The sequence below is a fragment of the Camelina sativa genome, chromosome 12, assembly GCF_030686135.1.
Source record: "Camelina sativa cultivar CO46 ecotype springtype chromosome 12, ASM3068613v1".
NCBI classification, from domain to species: Eukaryota; Viridiplantae; Streptophyta; class Magnoliopsida; order Brassicales; family Brassicaceae; genus Camelina; species Camelina sativa.
This window is the reverse complement of record NC_141891.1, coordinates 18,161,534-18,178,428: the sequence shown is the minus strand read 5'-3', so window position 1 is coordinate 18,178,428 and position 16,895 is coordinate 18,161,534. Positions and strand designations below refer to the sequence as shown.

The 16,895-nt window shown below is 34.8% G+C and overlaps 1 protein-coding gene across 1 annotated transcript; it reads right to left on the bottom strand.

Annotated features, from left to right (window-relative positions):
* Positions 1–5,229: 5,229 nt before the first annotated feature.
* On the bottom strand, positions 5,230–9,323 carry LOC104732114 (baruol synthase). Its single transcript, XM_087478657.1, has 14 exons — positions 9,094–9,323; positions 8,816–9,001; positions 8,633–8,722; positions 8,336–8,536; positions 8,120–8,204; positions 7,852–8,018; positions 7,541–7,732; positions 7,343–7,456; positions 6,975–7,229; positions 6,791–6,889; positions 6,275–6,331; positions 6,154–6,200; positions 5,570–6,056; positions 5,230–5,460 (listed from the first exon to the last, which is right to left on the bottom strand). The coding sequence occupies exons 1-14, from the start codon at positions 9,295–9,297 to the stop codon at positions 5,350–5,352; spliced, it is 2,295 nt and encodes a 764-aa protein (XP_087334783.1). The 5' UTR covers positions 9,298–9,323; the 3' UTR covers positions 5,230–5,349.
* Positions 9,324–16,895: the final 7,572 nt, after the last annotated feature.

Below are 16,895 nucleotides of genomic sequence, written 5' to 3'. Positions count from 1 at the left end.
AAACCAACTTCGGATAAATGAAGATTTTAAGCTGGAACTGTCAAGGGCTTGGGAATAAAGCAACTATTGGTTATCTTACGGATTTATGGGGGAAGCATAGGCCTGATTTTCTTTTTTTTTATCTGAAATTAGACAGCCTTTATCTGTTTTGGAACCTTTTGTTGGTCATTTTGGTTTTTCAAATTTAAAAACGGTTGATCCTATTGGTTGCAGTGGCGGTTTGGCCTTATTTTATAATAATAATTATGATGTTTCTGTTTTATTTGAATCAAATCGTTTGATTGATGTGGAACTTACCTATAAAGGACAAATTGTTTGTTTTTCTTTTGTTTACGGTGATCCGGTCCCAACGAACCGCGACATAGTATGGGAACAGTTAACCCGCATTGGTCTTTCTCATGACTCTCCGTGGTTTCTTATTGGAGATTTTAATGAATTAAAAGGTAACCATGAAAAACGGGGAGGGAAGCTGCGCCATGCGTCTTCCTTTATGGGTAAAATACAATGATTCGGCATTGTGGTTTACTAGAGTTTCCTGCGGTTGGGGATAGTTTGTCTTGGCGTGGTTGGCGGGATAAGAAGCCAATACGGTGTCGTCTTGATCGAGCTCTAGCCAATGAGAAACTTCATGACTTGTTCAGTGATTTCTTAACGGAATATTTACCGATGATAGCTTCGGACCATAAACCGGTATTAGCCTCTCTTGCAGATAAATATAGGCGAGGGAGGAACGTTTTCCGGTTTGATAGACGGTGGCTTGATAAAGAGGGTTTATTTGGAGCTACTTCAGAGGGATGGGACTCTCCGGAAACGGGAGTAACTGGAAATTTAATGGACAAAATTATTAAATGCCGTCAGGCAATTTCTCGATGGCGGAAATTGCAGATCCCATATGGTCGGGAAACGATTGAGGAGATAAAGTCTAACTTAGCGACCGCTCAGGCGGATGAATCTGTGTCTGTTGAGGTTATTTTGGAATTGACCTGGAAGCTGCGGGAAGCTTATCGAGATGAAGAGATTTACTGGTATCAGAAAAGTAGGAGCCGTTGGATGCGTTTTAGGGATCAAAATACAAGTTATTTCCATGCCCAAACGAAACAAAGACGAGCTAAAAATCGCATTGTTGGGTTGCAGGACGAAGCCGGACATTGGATTACAGAGGAGCCTAAGGTCAAGGATATAGCGGTATCTTACTTTCAGGATATTTTTACATCCTCATATCCTACAGATATTGAGGATGCTCTGGGTGAAATTAACATGGCTATTACGGGTGAAATTAATGAGACACTGACGCAACCAGTCACAGAACAGGAAATCAAAGAGGTGCTTTTTATGATGCGCCCGGATAAAGCGCCTGGACCAGATGGTATGACGGCCCTTTTTTATCAGCATGCATGGGATACGGTTAAGGCTGATTTAAAGCTTTTGGTTGATTCTTTCTTTCAAGGTGGTTCTTTTGATACACGTCTAAATAGGACAAACATTTGTCTTATTCCAAAAGTGGATAAACCGACTCGGATGACTGAATGGAGGCCCATTAGTTTGTGCAATGTTGGTTACAAGATCATCTCAAAGATCTTATGTCAGCGTCTGCGCAAGTTTCTGCCAACATTGATCTCTGAGACGCAATCGGCTTTTATAGAAGGACGGCTAATTACGGATAACATTTTGATTGCTCAGGAGATGTTTCATGGTCTCCGTACTAATCCCTCTTGTAAGGGCAAGTTTATGGCCATTAAAACGGATATGAGTAAGGCATATGATCGGGTAGAATGGTCTTTCTTAAATCATGTATTGCGGAGGTTTGGTTTTTGTGAAAATGGATCTCGTGGATCATGTGGTGTGTGACATCTGTTCAGTATAGTGTATTATTAAATGGTCAACCCCATGGATCCATAATTCCTTCTCGAGGTCTTTGTCAGGGAGATCTCCTAACTCCATATCTGTTTATTCTTTGTACCGAGGTTCTCATTGCAAACCTCCAAAAGGCGGAACGGTCTAAACTTATAACGGGTATTAAGGTGTCCACTGCTTGCCCGGCGATTTCGCACTTATTGTTTGCAGATGATAGTCTATTTTTTTGCCGGGCCACAAAGGAGCAATGTGAGGTTGTTTTAGGGATTATACGACAGTATGAACGGATTTCTGGACAGCGGATTAACTTCCAAAAGTCCTCGGTTCAATTTGGACATTTGGTGGATGCGGGTGTGCGTGAGGAATTAAAAGGCATCTTGGGTATCACCGCCTTAGGTGGTATAAGTTCATACTTGGGTATCCCTGAAAGTCTTGGTGGGTCGAAAACTAAAATATTCTCTTTTGTTCATGATCGGTTGCAAAAACGAGCTGGTGGCTGGCCAGCCAGGTTACTGTCTCGGGGGGGGGGGGAAAGAGGTTATGATCAAATCGGTAGCGACTGCTGTCCCTACCTTTGTTATGTCCTGTTTTCGACTCCCACAAACAGTTACACGGAAACTTACTAGTGCGATCTCTAATTTCTGGTGGAGCTCTTCCGGAGAAACACGAGGGTTACATTGGATCGCGTGGGACAGGTTATGTGTTCATAAAATGGAGGGACGATTGGGTTTTCGGTGTCTGGATGATTTTAATACCGCATTGTTGGCTAAGAAACTATGGCGGTTAATTTCAGCTCTAGCCTCTTTATTTGCAAAGGTTTTCAAAGGCCGATATTATAGGCATTCTGATCCATTTGATCCAATTAAATCCTACTCACATCTTATGGTTGGCGGAGTATGATTTCTGCTCGCTCTGTGGTAAACAAAGGACTCATTAAACGGGTAGGTTCGAGTGATTCCATTTTAGTATGGTCTGACCCCTGGATCCCTGCTCAACCCCCGAGATCAGCATTGCATTCAGGATCGCCAGTTGATCCCACGCTTAGAGTTGAAACTTTCATTGACAGGAGCTCCCACTCCTGGGATTTGGCTTTACTTTCGGCTTCTTTCGAGCCGGAGGATGTTGCCCTTATCTTTGCTTTACCTCTTGGTATTCGGACCACTCAGGATAGCTTGGGTTGGCATTTGACAAAATCCGGTATATACACTGTTAAATCTGGATATCAAGCCTTGCGCCAGAAACCAGAAACCGATTCCCCTATTTCCGGTCCCAACATTACTCCTCTTCAGGCATTTGTTTGGCAGGTTCGGTGCCCGCCAAAACTTAGGCATTTTATGTGGCAAGCAATTACGGGCTGTATGGCGACAACAACTAATTTACGGAGACGTGGATTGGGTTGTGCTGAGGAGTGTGAGATTTGTGGAGGGACGGAGGAGACAATTAATCATGCTCTTTTTTTCTGTCCTCCAGCTCGGCAAGTTTGGGGTCTGTCACCATTCCCGACGTCTTCGGGATTTTTTCCTGCCGAATACGTCTATACAAACATGGATTCCTTATTTTGGAGATTTCAGGACATTCCTTCGGTGGAAGTATTCCCGTGGATTCTTTGGTATATCTGGAAGGCCAGAAATGACAAATTATTTAGCAATTTGGATTCTAACCCTTTAGGGATTTTACAGATAGCGGAAAAGGAGGCAAAGCTCTGGTCTTTGGCCCAGGAGGATTCTTTAGTTTCTTCACCTCAGGGTGGTTTGCGACTTTTCTCTGCTTCTACGGTTGATATTAGTCTCATGGTTAATAATTATGGAACCAGTCACCATTGCTTTGTGGATGGATCTTGGAAGGCGACTGATCAGTTTATTGGCAGAGGTTGGCATTGCATTTATCCTAACGGAGAATCTCCCACTATGGGTGCATCTAACTCTCGCCGTAGCTTGTCACCTCTCCATGCCGAAGTGGATGCTCTTATTTGGGCAATGCGATGTATGATTGGAGCGGATAATGAGAAAGTTATTTTTCTCACAGACTTTTCTGACCTGGTGAAGATGGTGTCTTCGCCTTCCGAGTGGCCTGCTTTCAAGACATATTTGGACGTAATTTAAGAAGATAAGGAGGAATTTCTCTCATTCTCAGTAGTTCAGATTCCCAGATCACAGAATGGTAGTGCGGACAAGCTGGCGCGTCGTGCTAGAATGGAATTGCATCCAATTACCTTTATGAACAATTTTCCTACTAATTGGCTCATTTGAGCTGATCTTGTACTTTGTTGGCAAAAAAAAAAAACAAAGTAACAGAAATAAATGTAAATTATCAGGAAATACATATCTGATCTAACTTCAAGAACACAAATAAAAACAAAAGGTAAAAATGGTACAGTTGATTTATATATAGTGTGTCACCCTTCTTAGTGTGAGAGATATATTCAAAAACCTCGTAGTAGTTTAACTCAATAACTTCAACCAGCTTTCCGTAATATGGTACTGCTTCTGTTATTGGGTTAGGATCACGAGAACTAGCATAACTCATAGTCTCAGCAGCCACAAAAACCACTATTATTTTGAGTTCTTAGGTCAGCATCTCTGTCAGTTGTCCGGAATTTGATGCCATTGACATTAAAAGCGGTATATTTCACTACCTTTTCAGATGGACCCAAAGCAAACTTGAATGCTGTTATTTAACTATTTACATAGGACCAACCTTCCTAGATGAAGTCTAAGCTGAACTTAGATCTAAACTTGTTCGCAAGAAAAAAAAAGAGTTAAAGAACATGAATACTCACATGTTTTATAAAACGCCGTAACCCACTTAGAATACATCAATTTTGGATAAGATGTACTTCGCCTTAGTCGATAAAATGTTGTGACTTGCCGCTGTGTAGCTACCTTGACTACTACGGAAGAAGCACAAAGACCTGGTAATATGTTGGCTTCACCTTAGTAGCTTCATGCATAGGACAATCCCCGTGCCTTGATATATTTTATTGGACCTGATGTTCGAAATAATAGAATGTGTCCAAACAGTGGACTGGAGAGTCATGTTGACCAAGCTCAAGGGTTGTGTGGCCATGAAGAAGGATAGATAAAGACTCATGGGCATGTTAGAGAATGTCGAGCAAGTTATGAGAATATAAATATTTTCTATTATGTGTATGAGCATGAAGCTGTATGATTAATGTAAATTATTGTTTTGAGTAATTGGGTGATTATAAATTGTGACAGCATGTGAGTAGGAATGATTTACCTCACTAGGTAATTTTTTTTTCATGCTTTCTTTGTGATGCATGTTAGGAGTATATATGATTAGAGTAGTGATCATAAGACATAGAGATTATCGGAGGTTGTGTTGAATAAACGATATTCTACAACACTGGTATTAGATTTAAATACAGTCTCGATTTTATTCATACACGGTTGTGTTTAGTTACATTTTCCCAATACTTTTATCTGAATATATATTATGAAAACCAGCCTATTAATATTCTTGGTTCGAGTTGTTTCAGAGCCCTCGCAGAGCATGCGTGTAATGTGTGAGAGCCCAAAGAGTGAACATGTTCCTATAGGTTGGAAAATGGAGCATCACATTCATCTTGAACACTCCCATTATTTCCTGAAAATTTAGAAAAAAACAAAGTTAAAATTAAACAAAAAAAAAATTATTATATTTTTTATAAGTTTTATTTAGAGTGAATTGAAAAAAGAAATGGGATTGTATTCACCTGTTGTGGGAAATCGCCGTTATCCAATTGTGAATTGATCAACACTTTGGCAGCACGATGAACCGGCAAAGGATCTCTTTCCATTTGATTACCCACAATTAGAACCATAAGTGCTTGTCCTGTATTCACCACATTTGTCCTGTTTCCTGTCAAAGGAATATATTTCTTGCTTGGACAAGATATATAGCTCTCTCCCCAACCACCCTCGGGGTTTTGTGTGTCGAGAATGAAACGAACTGCTCTACGAATCGCCTCACAGTTATTGTAACACTTCCCTGCAGCCACAAGACCTCTTACCGCAAAGAAGGTTCCATAGATAAAACACACTCCCCAGTTTCCGTACCATGAACCATCCACCATTTGAAAGTCTTCAATGTACTTCACACCTTTTGTTATAAAACGTTTAACCTCTTCTTTTTTATACCCCGGAAACTGTTTAGTGAACTGAGCCAACGCAACAATTGCTGACCCCGTACATTCCACATACCTAAAGATAGAGATGACATCCCACAATGTAAGCTTTTTTTTTATTTTTCAAACATACATTAGATCAAAGAAATAAAGGGTCGATGAATATATCTTACTCATGCTCAACGACCGCGTCTTCAATAAACTCCACTGGACTAAGCCACTGCATTTTATTGGAGTCATTTAAAATTGTAACCTCATTGAAAAAAATTGGCCAAAAACACATATATACATTACCTCTAACCATGTTTTCCCGTCCGCTGGTTGCCATGCTGTTATACCTCCGTTATCACTCTATAAAAATAGTTTCGTACAAAACATCTCATATATGAAACTTTACAAAAAAACATAATGTTTGCTGTCAAAATAAAATATATTAATAAGCTGATGCATACTTACGTACGTACTTACGTTGTTGGAGTGATATGAATAATTTACACTAAAACTGTTTTATTTATCGAATTATTACCCATATCCATTATATCATTAATATTCTATATAGTGAATACAAATTTAATTTTAGTTTTCATGATTAAATAATAATAAATTCATTAAGTAATTAGATAATACTTTTAAATCAGGCATTTATTAGAATTCCCTCATTCCCAGGTACATCGATCTTGAATTTCACTAGTCAACTCAATCTATTGTAGACTACAGTTATCAATTTAAATGCTACTGTTATGCTCCACTAGTAATACTTTTATACTAACATTGGTAACATGACAATCATTGGTTTCTTAATCGATATACCTGCAAATAGATAAGGAAATCAACTGCGTCGTAGAGTTTCTCCACATCCATTTTCTTGCCAATAAACTCTGACGGCATGTTCTCAAAGAAAAGACAGCACTAGACAATAATTTGACCAACACATTGTTTAGGCAGGAGACTATTGACTAATTAAAAAAAAAGTCGGTGTATTAATTATTGTTACCTCTAAACTCTCAGCAGTACAGTCTGAAACTGGCCATCCTTGATCTTGGTCCGAAAACGTCCATCCACCTTTCGCCATGTGACGAAACATTTTCACGTAATCACCTGGAGGGTTCTCTGTAACTTGAGATTTCTTCAAGTAATCATATCCTTTAAGGAGCGTTGACCTAATCTCTTTATCAACATCATCATCATCGACATTGTCTATCAAGACATGTAGTGACAAGGCTGTATCCCACAGTTGGCTACCAAAAGACTATATATATAGAGAAGAGGTGTACATATGTTAATGCAACGTTTTAGTGCTATACGTTCGATGTGATTTTAGAGCTTATACATAATTCATAGTCAGAATCAAGAAGAACCAACCTGAATCTTAAGGCCATCCTCGCCAATCCAAATGAAATCAGGGACTCGAGCAAGATGTTTCTTAAAATAATCACTTGATGGGTCTTCTACCCAACATGCAAGCATATGAAAGGCCTATACACGGAAATACAAAAATATGAAAAGGAATAATCCAAAACATATATATGTTCTCTGCTTATCATCTTGCTCAACAATTACCTTCGGCACAGATCCACCTGTAATGTATCTGGTGGCTTCATCATGATAGTGAACGAGTTTCATAGTGGTTCGAAGAGCTCTTTGTCTTATGAGATTGTTGAAAGGCCATCGGTTTAAGATATTCTCTGAGAATATGTGAACACTTTTCCAAAACAAATCTTGTAAAAATGACTGTGGATAGTAAAGATCTTCCTGCATGATAAAAAAATATCTTTGCTTTAATACATTTTTTATTTATAAACATACTTACTTCAAAAAAAAAAAATATATATATATATATATATATATGTGTATTATATAACTTAATTTACCTTTGCACATCGGTTTCGTGCTTGCCTCCAATTGATTTTTGCGTAAGGCTCCGGATAAAGCTCTTCTCGGAGCTGGAGAATCAGAGGGGTTGGGGTAGCGACAAATTTTTTACCATACAAGTATGACAGCCCCATGAATATATCCCGTAAGTAAATCCATAAAGTCCCTGTCATTGATATATATTTTTATATAGATATAAGAAAATGAAGCTAAAATCCTAAAACCAAGCCCACAGTATTAATTATAAGCAGTCCATAATATTCAAACCTCCATTAACAGGAAAAGAAGAAGGAAGACACCAGAACTCAGGAGGTATAGGTTTGCATCCAGACCAATCATACACGCCAAGAACCTGATCAAATTCCCAATGGAAGATATACCAATTAGCAATATTTGGATTAGCCCACATATTTATATATCACTTTCAATGAAGAACACTCCTAAAATAATATATATATTAGAAATGGGAAAGTAGTCACATACGGAAAGCCAAGCTTTTCCGATCAAGGGCGTATAGGTAGCACCGCCATGGTTGAGGATCCACTTGAGAGCCCTTGCGAGAGCATTTTCTTGATCGTCATGACCGACTTCTACTCCCATGATTCGTAAACAAATATAGTTGATGACCGTGCAAAACATATTACTTGGGCTTTCTACGTGTAATCCCCACCCACCATCTTCGTTCTACGTACGTACCAATCAGTTTTGCTTTAAGTTTTTTTTTTTGTATTTGATAAATATATTTGTGTGTGCGCGCGCAAGATATATAAATAGCTGTACCTGATGGTTGTACAGGTAACGAAGTAACTCTATACGATGCTCGGGTGTGAAGATTTTCTCAAGATGTCCAGTGATGTACAAACACATCACCTATATATGCAACATGATTTGTTTTTTTTTTAATCATTGTATAAAATCGATTATTTTGAAACTAGCTGTTTAATTTATAAATGAGTAACTCACGAAAGGGGCATTGAAGAACATTGAGCCAGCGTTTTCAGCAGGCCAATGTCCATCATCAGCCTGCAAGGCCGTGAAATAGAGTAACCCTCTTCTTAATGCTGTCTTTGCATCTTCATACGTTATTTTCTCGGCATCCTCTACGATAACTCGGGGAATCTTCTGCTCAAACTTCTTCTCCCTAAGAAACTGTAAACTCCACAAAAAGAATAATAAATCAATTTTTTTTTTGTTTTGAGATAGAGACCAAATTGTAATGTGTTTTTCACTGAAATTTTCACCTGCATCCGCCAAAGGAGATCGGCACTAGCCTTGAAACGTGACCTGTTGTTGGAGAAATTCAGACGAGCCTCCTCCACTTCTGCAAGTTCCTCCGGAGAGCCAGCGTTGGCATCAAACTCCCAAATCTGCCTTCCAACATAGTTGTTGGTGGTGAACAAGTGAGTATCATCTCTAGCCTTAGCACCAATTCTCAGTCTCCACATTTTCTATTAATGCTCCGAGTTTATTCAGAATGAAAGAAAACGTACGTCATTATAAATAAGAAACTGACGACGTTGCATGTTGGATATAAACTATCGTATCTATAGTTTTCCAATAACTATTTTTTGATAACGCCTCATATATATTTTATCCTCATACAATAGTTTTTTTTTTCTTTTGAAATCATTAATAATATATTATTAACTACTATCAAACTAACTTATTTTCTTAAAGTATATGTAAACTATGTACGATTTTTTATCAAATCATTTTCTTAAAGTTTTTTTTGGGAATTTATTAGAAATACCCAAAAATACTCCCTTTTTTTTCCATTTTTATTTTTGCCAACCTTTATTTTTTAATAACCATTTTACCCTTAAATGAAAATTAACTTAATCAATAAAATGAAAAACAAAAAATTTCTGCCACAAAAAATTTCTGACTGTAACATCCGCGAACCAATTTTTGTAAATTTGGTGTGGATGTCGATCGACACCCTTGGTGGCATCGATCGACACCATGTTTTTCCGGTTTGGTCGGGTTTGATTTAATTGTCGATTGGTTCGGTTTGGTTCAATTAAAATCCCTAAATCGTGTGTAAAAGGGGGAAACGACCCTAGGTCGTGTTATTTTGTTGGTAGTCGCCGCTTTTGAGAGAAAGAGAAAGAGAGAAAAGAGAGAAAACGTTTCTGTGACTTTCTGGGTTTGTTCTTGGGGTTTTTGGAGAGATCTGAGGCTGTAGGAGGGTTAGCTGTTGCTGGAAACGAAGGGGGAGCTTCTGGAGGTGTTGTTTTCCACGTTTCTCAATCCAATCTTCCTGTTCTTGAGGTGAGTGCTTGACCATGGTTGATCTAAGCATGAGATCTCTCTTGTTTGTGTGTTTTTCTTTGCTGTTTGTGTTGTTTTGTTGCTTGGGTTCGTTGTTCTTGTGATTCCCAGTGATTTCTGAGGTAATTGGGTGAGTTTGAGACGGATTCGAGATGATTGGGAAGGAGAGTTCGATGTTCGGTTTCGCGCAGATCGTGTCTGCAGAGGAGGCATCGATCGACACTATGAAGCATCGGTCGACACCATTTGGAGTGGCATCGGTCGACACTGTTCAGCATCGGTCGACACCATTGTTTGTAGCATCGATCGACACCGTGAGGCATCGGTCGACACTGGTCTCAGTCGAGACTTGTTTTCCTGGTTTGATGTATTGTTGTGTGTTGTTTGTTTTGCTTAAACTTGAGGGTCTCATATGCTTGTGTGTATAACCCAGTAGATGGGAGGACGGCCTCACTAAGTATTTATGATAATACTTACGCATCTCAATTGTTGTTTGTGGTGTGCAGGTATGTGACGTGGAATCATGGCGATGAGGAGGAGGATGAACTAGAGTCTCGTTTGTGTGTTGTTGGTCTTTCTTATATTGTTTAGGATGGAACCTTGGATAGAGATATGTTAGGTTGCTGGATAGAATGGATAGAAGTGTTATTGTATTGGTTTTGTATTATTGATATGTTTCCGCTGTGCATGTAATTGGATGTTGGTTTATTATTGGTTGGTTACTGTGTGTGGGTTGGTTTGTTTAATTAAGTAGTATGGGATACTTAATTATATATTGTATTTAATTAATAAAAAGAAAAAAAAGGGTCGGGTTGTTTCACTGACATACTTTCTCGCCAAAAAAAAGTTTCGAAAAAGTTTTTCCGTCAGAAAAAAATTTGACAAAAATTTTCGCCAAAAAAAAATTCCAGCCAAAAATTTTTTACAAGACTTTTATAAGGTTTTTAAAAGGTTTACAACCTTGTAAAAGCGTTTACAAGGTTTTTAAAAGGTTATTAAAATACTTTTAAAATGTTTTTAAAAGCGTTTACAAGGTTTTTATATTAAAAAATCTCTTAAAAACCTTTTAAAAGCGTTTACAACGTTCTTAAAAGAATTTTAAAAATGTTAAGATTTTTAAAAGGCTTTTAAAAACGTTTACAAGGTTTTTAAAAGATATAAAATTAATTTTTTTTTGCGGGAAAATCTAATTTTGTAATTTTGGCAGAAAATTTTTTTAATTTTTTTGGCCAGAAAATTTTCATTTTTTGGTGGGAAAATTTTTCATTTTTTGGCAGGAAATTTTTTATTTTTTTGTCGGGAAATTTTTTCGATTTTTGATGACTACATTCTTGCCGGGATATTTTTTGTCAAGAATTTTTTTCGATTTTTGATCACTTAAAGTAAGGGTAATTTGATCATTTTGGCCATAAAAAAGGATAGTTTTAAAAATGGTCAACATAGAAGGGTATTTTTAAAAAAGAGCATGGAAAAAGGGGTATTTTTGAGAATGCCCAATTTTTTTTTTAAAACAAACTTCAACAATCAAAAATAAAATAAATTTAATGCATGTCACTCAAAATATTATCATTTTCTCATATATTCTCCTTTAAAATGCATGTCCTTACTTTCCCACATTTATTTACTTTTTATTTGAATAAAGCTATCACTCTATGTTATCTTACTTTTTCATCGAATGGAACCCGAAAAAAAAAAAAAAACTCTTTCAATTAATAAACGAAAGATTCAAAGTGAAATTCGAGCAACCATGAAGGTATAGTTTCGAAAAGATAAAAAGATGTGGGATGAATTGGCCATATACAAACCAATTCAAACATGTAATTGTCGTGAACTTGCGACGAAATTGGAGGAAGATCGTGACAAAGAGAGAACCAATACCTTTTTCAATGGCTTAGCAGATACAAGATTTAGATATTGTTCGCTTTACTATTACAGGCATGGAGGCTCTATCAAGTCTATCGACGTATTGTGCGTGAAGAGAGACAAAATCTTAATAAGCAAGCAGTAATAGTTTGAATAACGACATAATTAAAGTGCATGCATATACAATCATCAGCCGTTTTCCTCCTAATCTCATATACAACTAGCCTTGAACTAGATGATAAATTACTCCATTTTCTTCTACGAGAGCATATATATTGAGAATCTTGACCATTTGCTCCAACTCAAATGTCTTTTAATTTGGCCAAGGCTACCATGCCCGAACTGCATTTCTAGATAGCTCAAATGTCCAAGGAATTTTATCCACTATAGGTCACTGAGGTATTCGAATTTGAATCTAGTCTGCTCTCACCATTGCCTCATTTATCAAAGAGTCTAGACTTCTAAAAAAATGTCCTCTTTATACTACCAAACTAGATTTTACCCGCGGTACACCGCGGAGCTATATTTTATTTTAGAAAAGAAAAATATAATTTGATTAATAGATTAACTATATATATATATATATGAATATATGACTAATTTTTTGCATATTTTAAATCTTTATCTCTTATATTTATACATTAATTAAAATTTAACCCATGTTCTAGCATTTGATTAATAATATTTATAATTTATGCTAATGTTGCTATAACCCGTTTTGAAATAAACCCTGTTTTATGAGATTTTTAACATTTATAAATCTAAAGATTCATAATACTTTAATTTTTATTAAGTTTAACATAGAAATAATCATTTTTGTAAATGGTGTTAAAATATAAAAAGGTATATTTATTTTATTTAATAATTTAGGTAGAACTAATTAGTTTCTATAAATACATTTAGAATTTATTTATAACAATTAAACCAAAATTTATGGCATATGTTCCTCTAACAATTACTATGTATAACAATTAGTTTTTATTTAAAAAAATCAATTTAAGTAAATATTTAATATCAGTGGCATTCCCTGTAAATAGTACTGAACTTCAGGATTTATTTCATAATTGTCTCCAAAAATGTATATATAGATATTTTAAATCTTTATCTCTTATATTTATACGTTAATTAAAATTTAACCCATGTTCTAGCATTTGATTAATAATATTTAAAATTTATGCTAATGTTGCTATAACCCGTTTTGAAATAAACCCTGTTTTATGAGATTTTTAACATTTATAAATCTAAAGATTCATAATACTTTAATTTTTATTAAGTTTAACATAGAAATAATCATTTTTTAAATGGTGTTAAAATATAAAAAGTATATTTGTTTTATTTAACAATTTAGGTAGAACTAATTAGTTTCTATAAATACATTTCGAATTTATTTATAAAAATTAAACCAAAATTTATGGCATATGTTCCTCTAACAATTACTATGTATAACAATTAGTTTTTATTTAAAAAAATGAATTTAAGTAAATCTTTAATATCAGTGGCATTCTCTGTAAATAGTACTGAACTTCAGGATTTATTTCATAATTGTCTCCAAAAATGTATATATAGATTTCTGTGTAAGACTTGTCAGTGAGCGGAATCTAAAAACAGAAGATGAGATATCCTTTTTTTTTTGTCATCTGATAATATTGATAATAAACGTGAAGGATACATGAAATAGAAACTTAAGCCGGTGGAAACATAAATATCCCTAGAGTCTAAAGCCTAAACGAGGGAAGCTAAGCTGACGGACGAAAGAAAAGTCCCCGGAAACTAAACTGAAAGCAAGAACCATTAAACATATTAATTAAACTTTTGATGACTTTTTATAAACCAAATTAATTATCCTGATATAATTAATAATAATATGATCATATTTTTTTTAGTTAATACGCCATATCCTTTTGCAATCATTTAGGGGAGGGTATTCAACTTGACATTTTTAGTGATTTGTGTAAAATTTACCAGTCATATGTTATTCAATCATAGATTTTAAAAAGTTCATTAAAATCCACTGGTATTAAACTGATGATTTAAAAATCTATTTTGAAATCCACTGTTATTCAAAAAAGTTTGTGAATTTAGATTTTAATAAGCTTTAGGGATTCTGGAGGATTTGAAATGATTTGTTTAGTTAAAAATACAGAAATCCAAATCTCATGGTTTTAGGTGGAATTTGAAATTTTTTTTTAATCTTAAATCATATCAACTTCTCTAAAATCTATCAAAACTGATGCAGCGCATCTTCAATGCAAACGTGACGGTCATCACGTTTGAGTTCATTCATTATTTTGGTTTTGTTTCTTATGGGCTTAATGTATATTTGGGCTTGTATTTGTTTGCTTCTTCTTTCGGTTAGGGTTTTCATCCTCTTCCTCTTATTTAAAGAGACGTGACTCATTATTGTAAAGTTAATGATCGATTATTGAATAAAATAGTTTTAAGAGAGCTTTGTCAAAAGTCTAGAGAGGAGGACTCTCAACCCTAAGAGCTTGTGTTCAAGCCCTGCAAGGAGGACTTGCAAAACCACGTCGATATCGTTCCCGATCTCGGCCCTATCCTTATTGCTTCTTCGTCAAATTACGACATTGTAAGCAAAATCTGTTCGTGAATCCGAGTTCTCCTGGAGATCTAGCATTCTTCATTAAGCTTCCGCTCTCTATCAAAAACTCTAAATTTCCTAAATCTCATAAAATCCTCCAAATTTGAGTATATGCACTACTGACCTAAAACTTAAATAACTAAAATAAATAAATCATCTTTTTGAACCAATAGTGTCTATTTATTACAGCATTTTTAGCAGTTTTTAGCCCATATTGCCCCTTTGATCTTCTTCTTTTTCTTTCTCAGCGCAAACAGAGGAAGCTCCGCTAGGAAAAAATGTTTGTTTCAAAAAAGATAATTTTTATGTAATATTTCTTAGTTGTTATTATTGATGAAAAGTTAAAAAAAAAATTTAAATAATGCGTTTATAATAAGCTTTTAACATGCGTAATCATGTATAAATATTTTTTTAACACGTCTAAAAAGTCTAAAAATGAGATAAATTAAGAACAAAGAGAGTTTATAATTGAAAATTTAAGGATAAACTTGAGTTGAGTTCTTCAGAGCTTTTAATTTGATATATTATTACGACGGTAATGAATCGGACCAGATCCAGGTAACTTACATGATTCGACACCAAATAATCTAGTTATATATGACAAATTAATTCAATTCAAAGTCCTTATTCCTTAATTTGGATTTCCGTGTCGGAGCTAGAAATGTAATTCTATAGTCTAGTAGTCCATATATGTAATATACTAAAGGGCTTTGATTCTCCAAATTATAGCAAAGAAATAAAATAAATTAATTGGAAGACTCTGAACGTGTGAACTGTACAAACGTAACAAAGATCCAATGGCATGTAGGAATATATACATATATAGAACGCATAACGTGTGAACTGATCAATCAGCCAAAAATGGCAAGTAGGAATATATACATTTATAGAACGAATAACGTAAAAATGTAAAAGTCGTCTGTCATAAATGGCGAGTACATCTTGACTGATTGTTAAAAATAGATGAACATGAAATAGCAAAACTAATCATTCCACACATTTCAAAAGTATAAAGAGTTATTGGTTTTATGATTTTAATAGATTTAGAAATTCAAACAAAAATCATGTGTTATTCGATTATCGAGTTTAAAAACTTATCAAAATTATGTGTTATTGAATATATGATTTATAAATACTTGTTAAAATCTCATGTTATTCGTTTAATAATTTGTTTTTGAATTTCAAAACTTACTTTATGTTTTAAATGGATTTGAATGGATTTGAAAATGAAAAATAAAATGATTCAATTGCAAGGATAAAACATGTTATTTCAAAATCCATGTATTTTGATTTTCATAATTTTACAATTCTATATGGATTTACAAATCATTCATCTAATATAAATTTATAATTTATTATTCCACTATTTATTCATAGTTTATTTTAATATTCCGTAGATGAATGAAATTTTCTATTAAAAACGGATGTGATAGACTCAAAAATCACTTCTTGATTTTCTTTTTCTATCATTTTATGCATACTATTCAGACTTTTGGTCTACATTAATATTAAAATGCATATTATTGATCAGACTTTTGGTAAACATTAAGTTTCTGTCAGATGTCTCATGCAATTCAGTTCTAAAGTCCATTAGTCAACATTGTTAGTTTGTTACAATCAACGAAGACACCGTCTGTAAAGTATAAATAGAGTGATTGATTCCCTTTTTCAGGAGTCGATTAGCCCGAGTTGTGTTAAGATAAGTGGCACTTGAAGAATTGAAATATATGACTAAATTGGCGAAATTTGTAATTGATAAACAATATGAAATCAAATTAAGCTCAAGTCCTCGAGGATCCTATACGGTACATCATTTTTGAATATATAGTTTTATATGCTGCCAACATATAATTATATAAGTAAATATATACACAAGGTCAAACGTATGTCGCATTATAACATCAGCGTTTAGATAATGATGAGCAAGAACTATAAATGACACGAGATTGTGGAGCTAGTTCACGTGACAATTGGAGAGATGCATATGCTAGAACATTAGAAAGAGTTTTATATATCCAATGGTTTTAGGGTTGTAACTTAAAATCGTACATATGTGCAAATAATGAGAAAATATGGAGAAAGCACCATTTCATGGATACTTTGCCTCCGTTACTCCACAAGTCACAACCATCTCTTAGTTAAAAAATTAAGTTGAATATAAACCTTGTTTCTTCGACTAATGAATCATGAATTACCAACAAAGCTCTCAAACTCATACGATATAAAGAAACCCATATGTTAGGTTTCATTGAGGTTCTGTTTCAACTACAGCATAATCATAAAAATTCATAATCATATGTTAGGTTAATA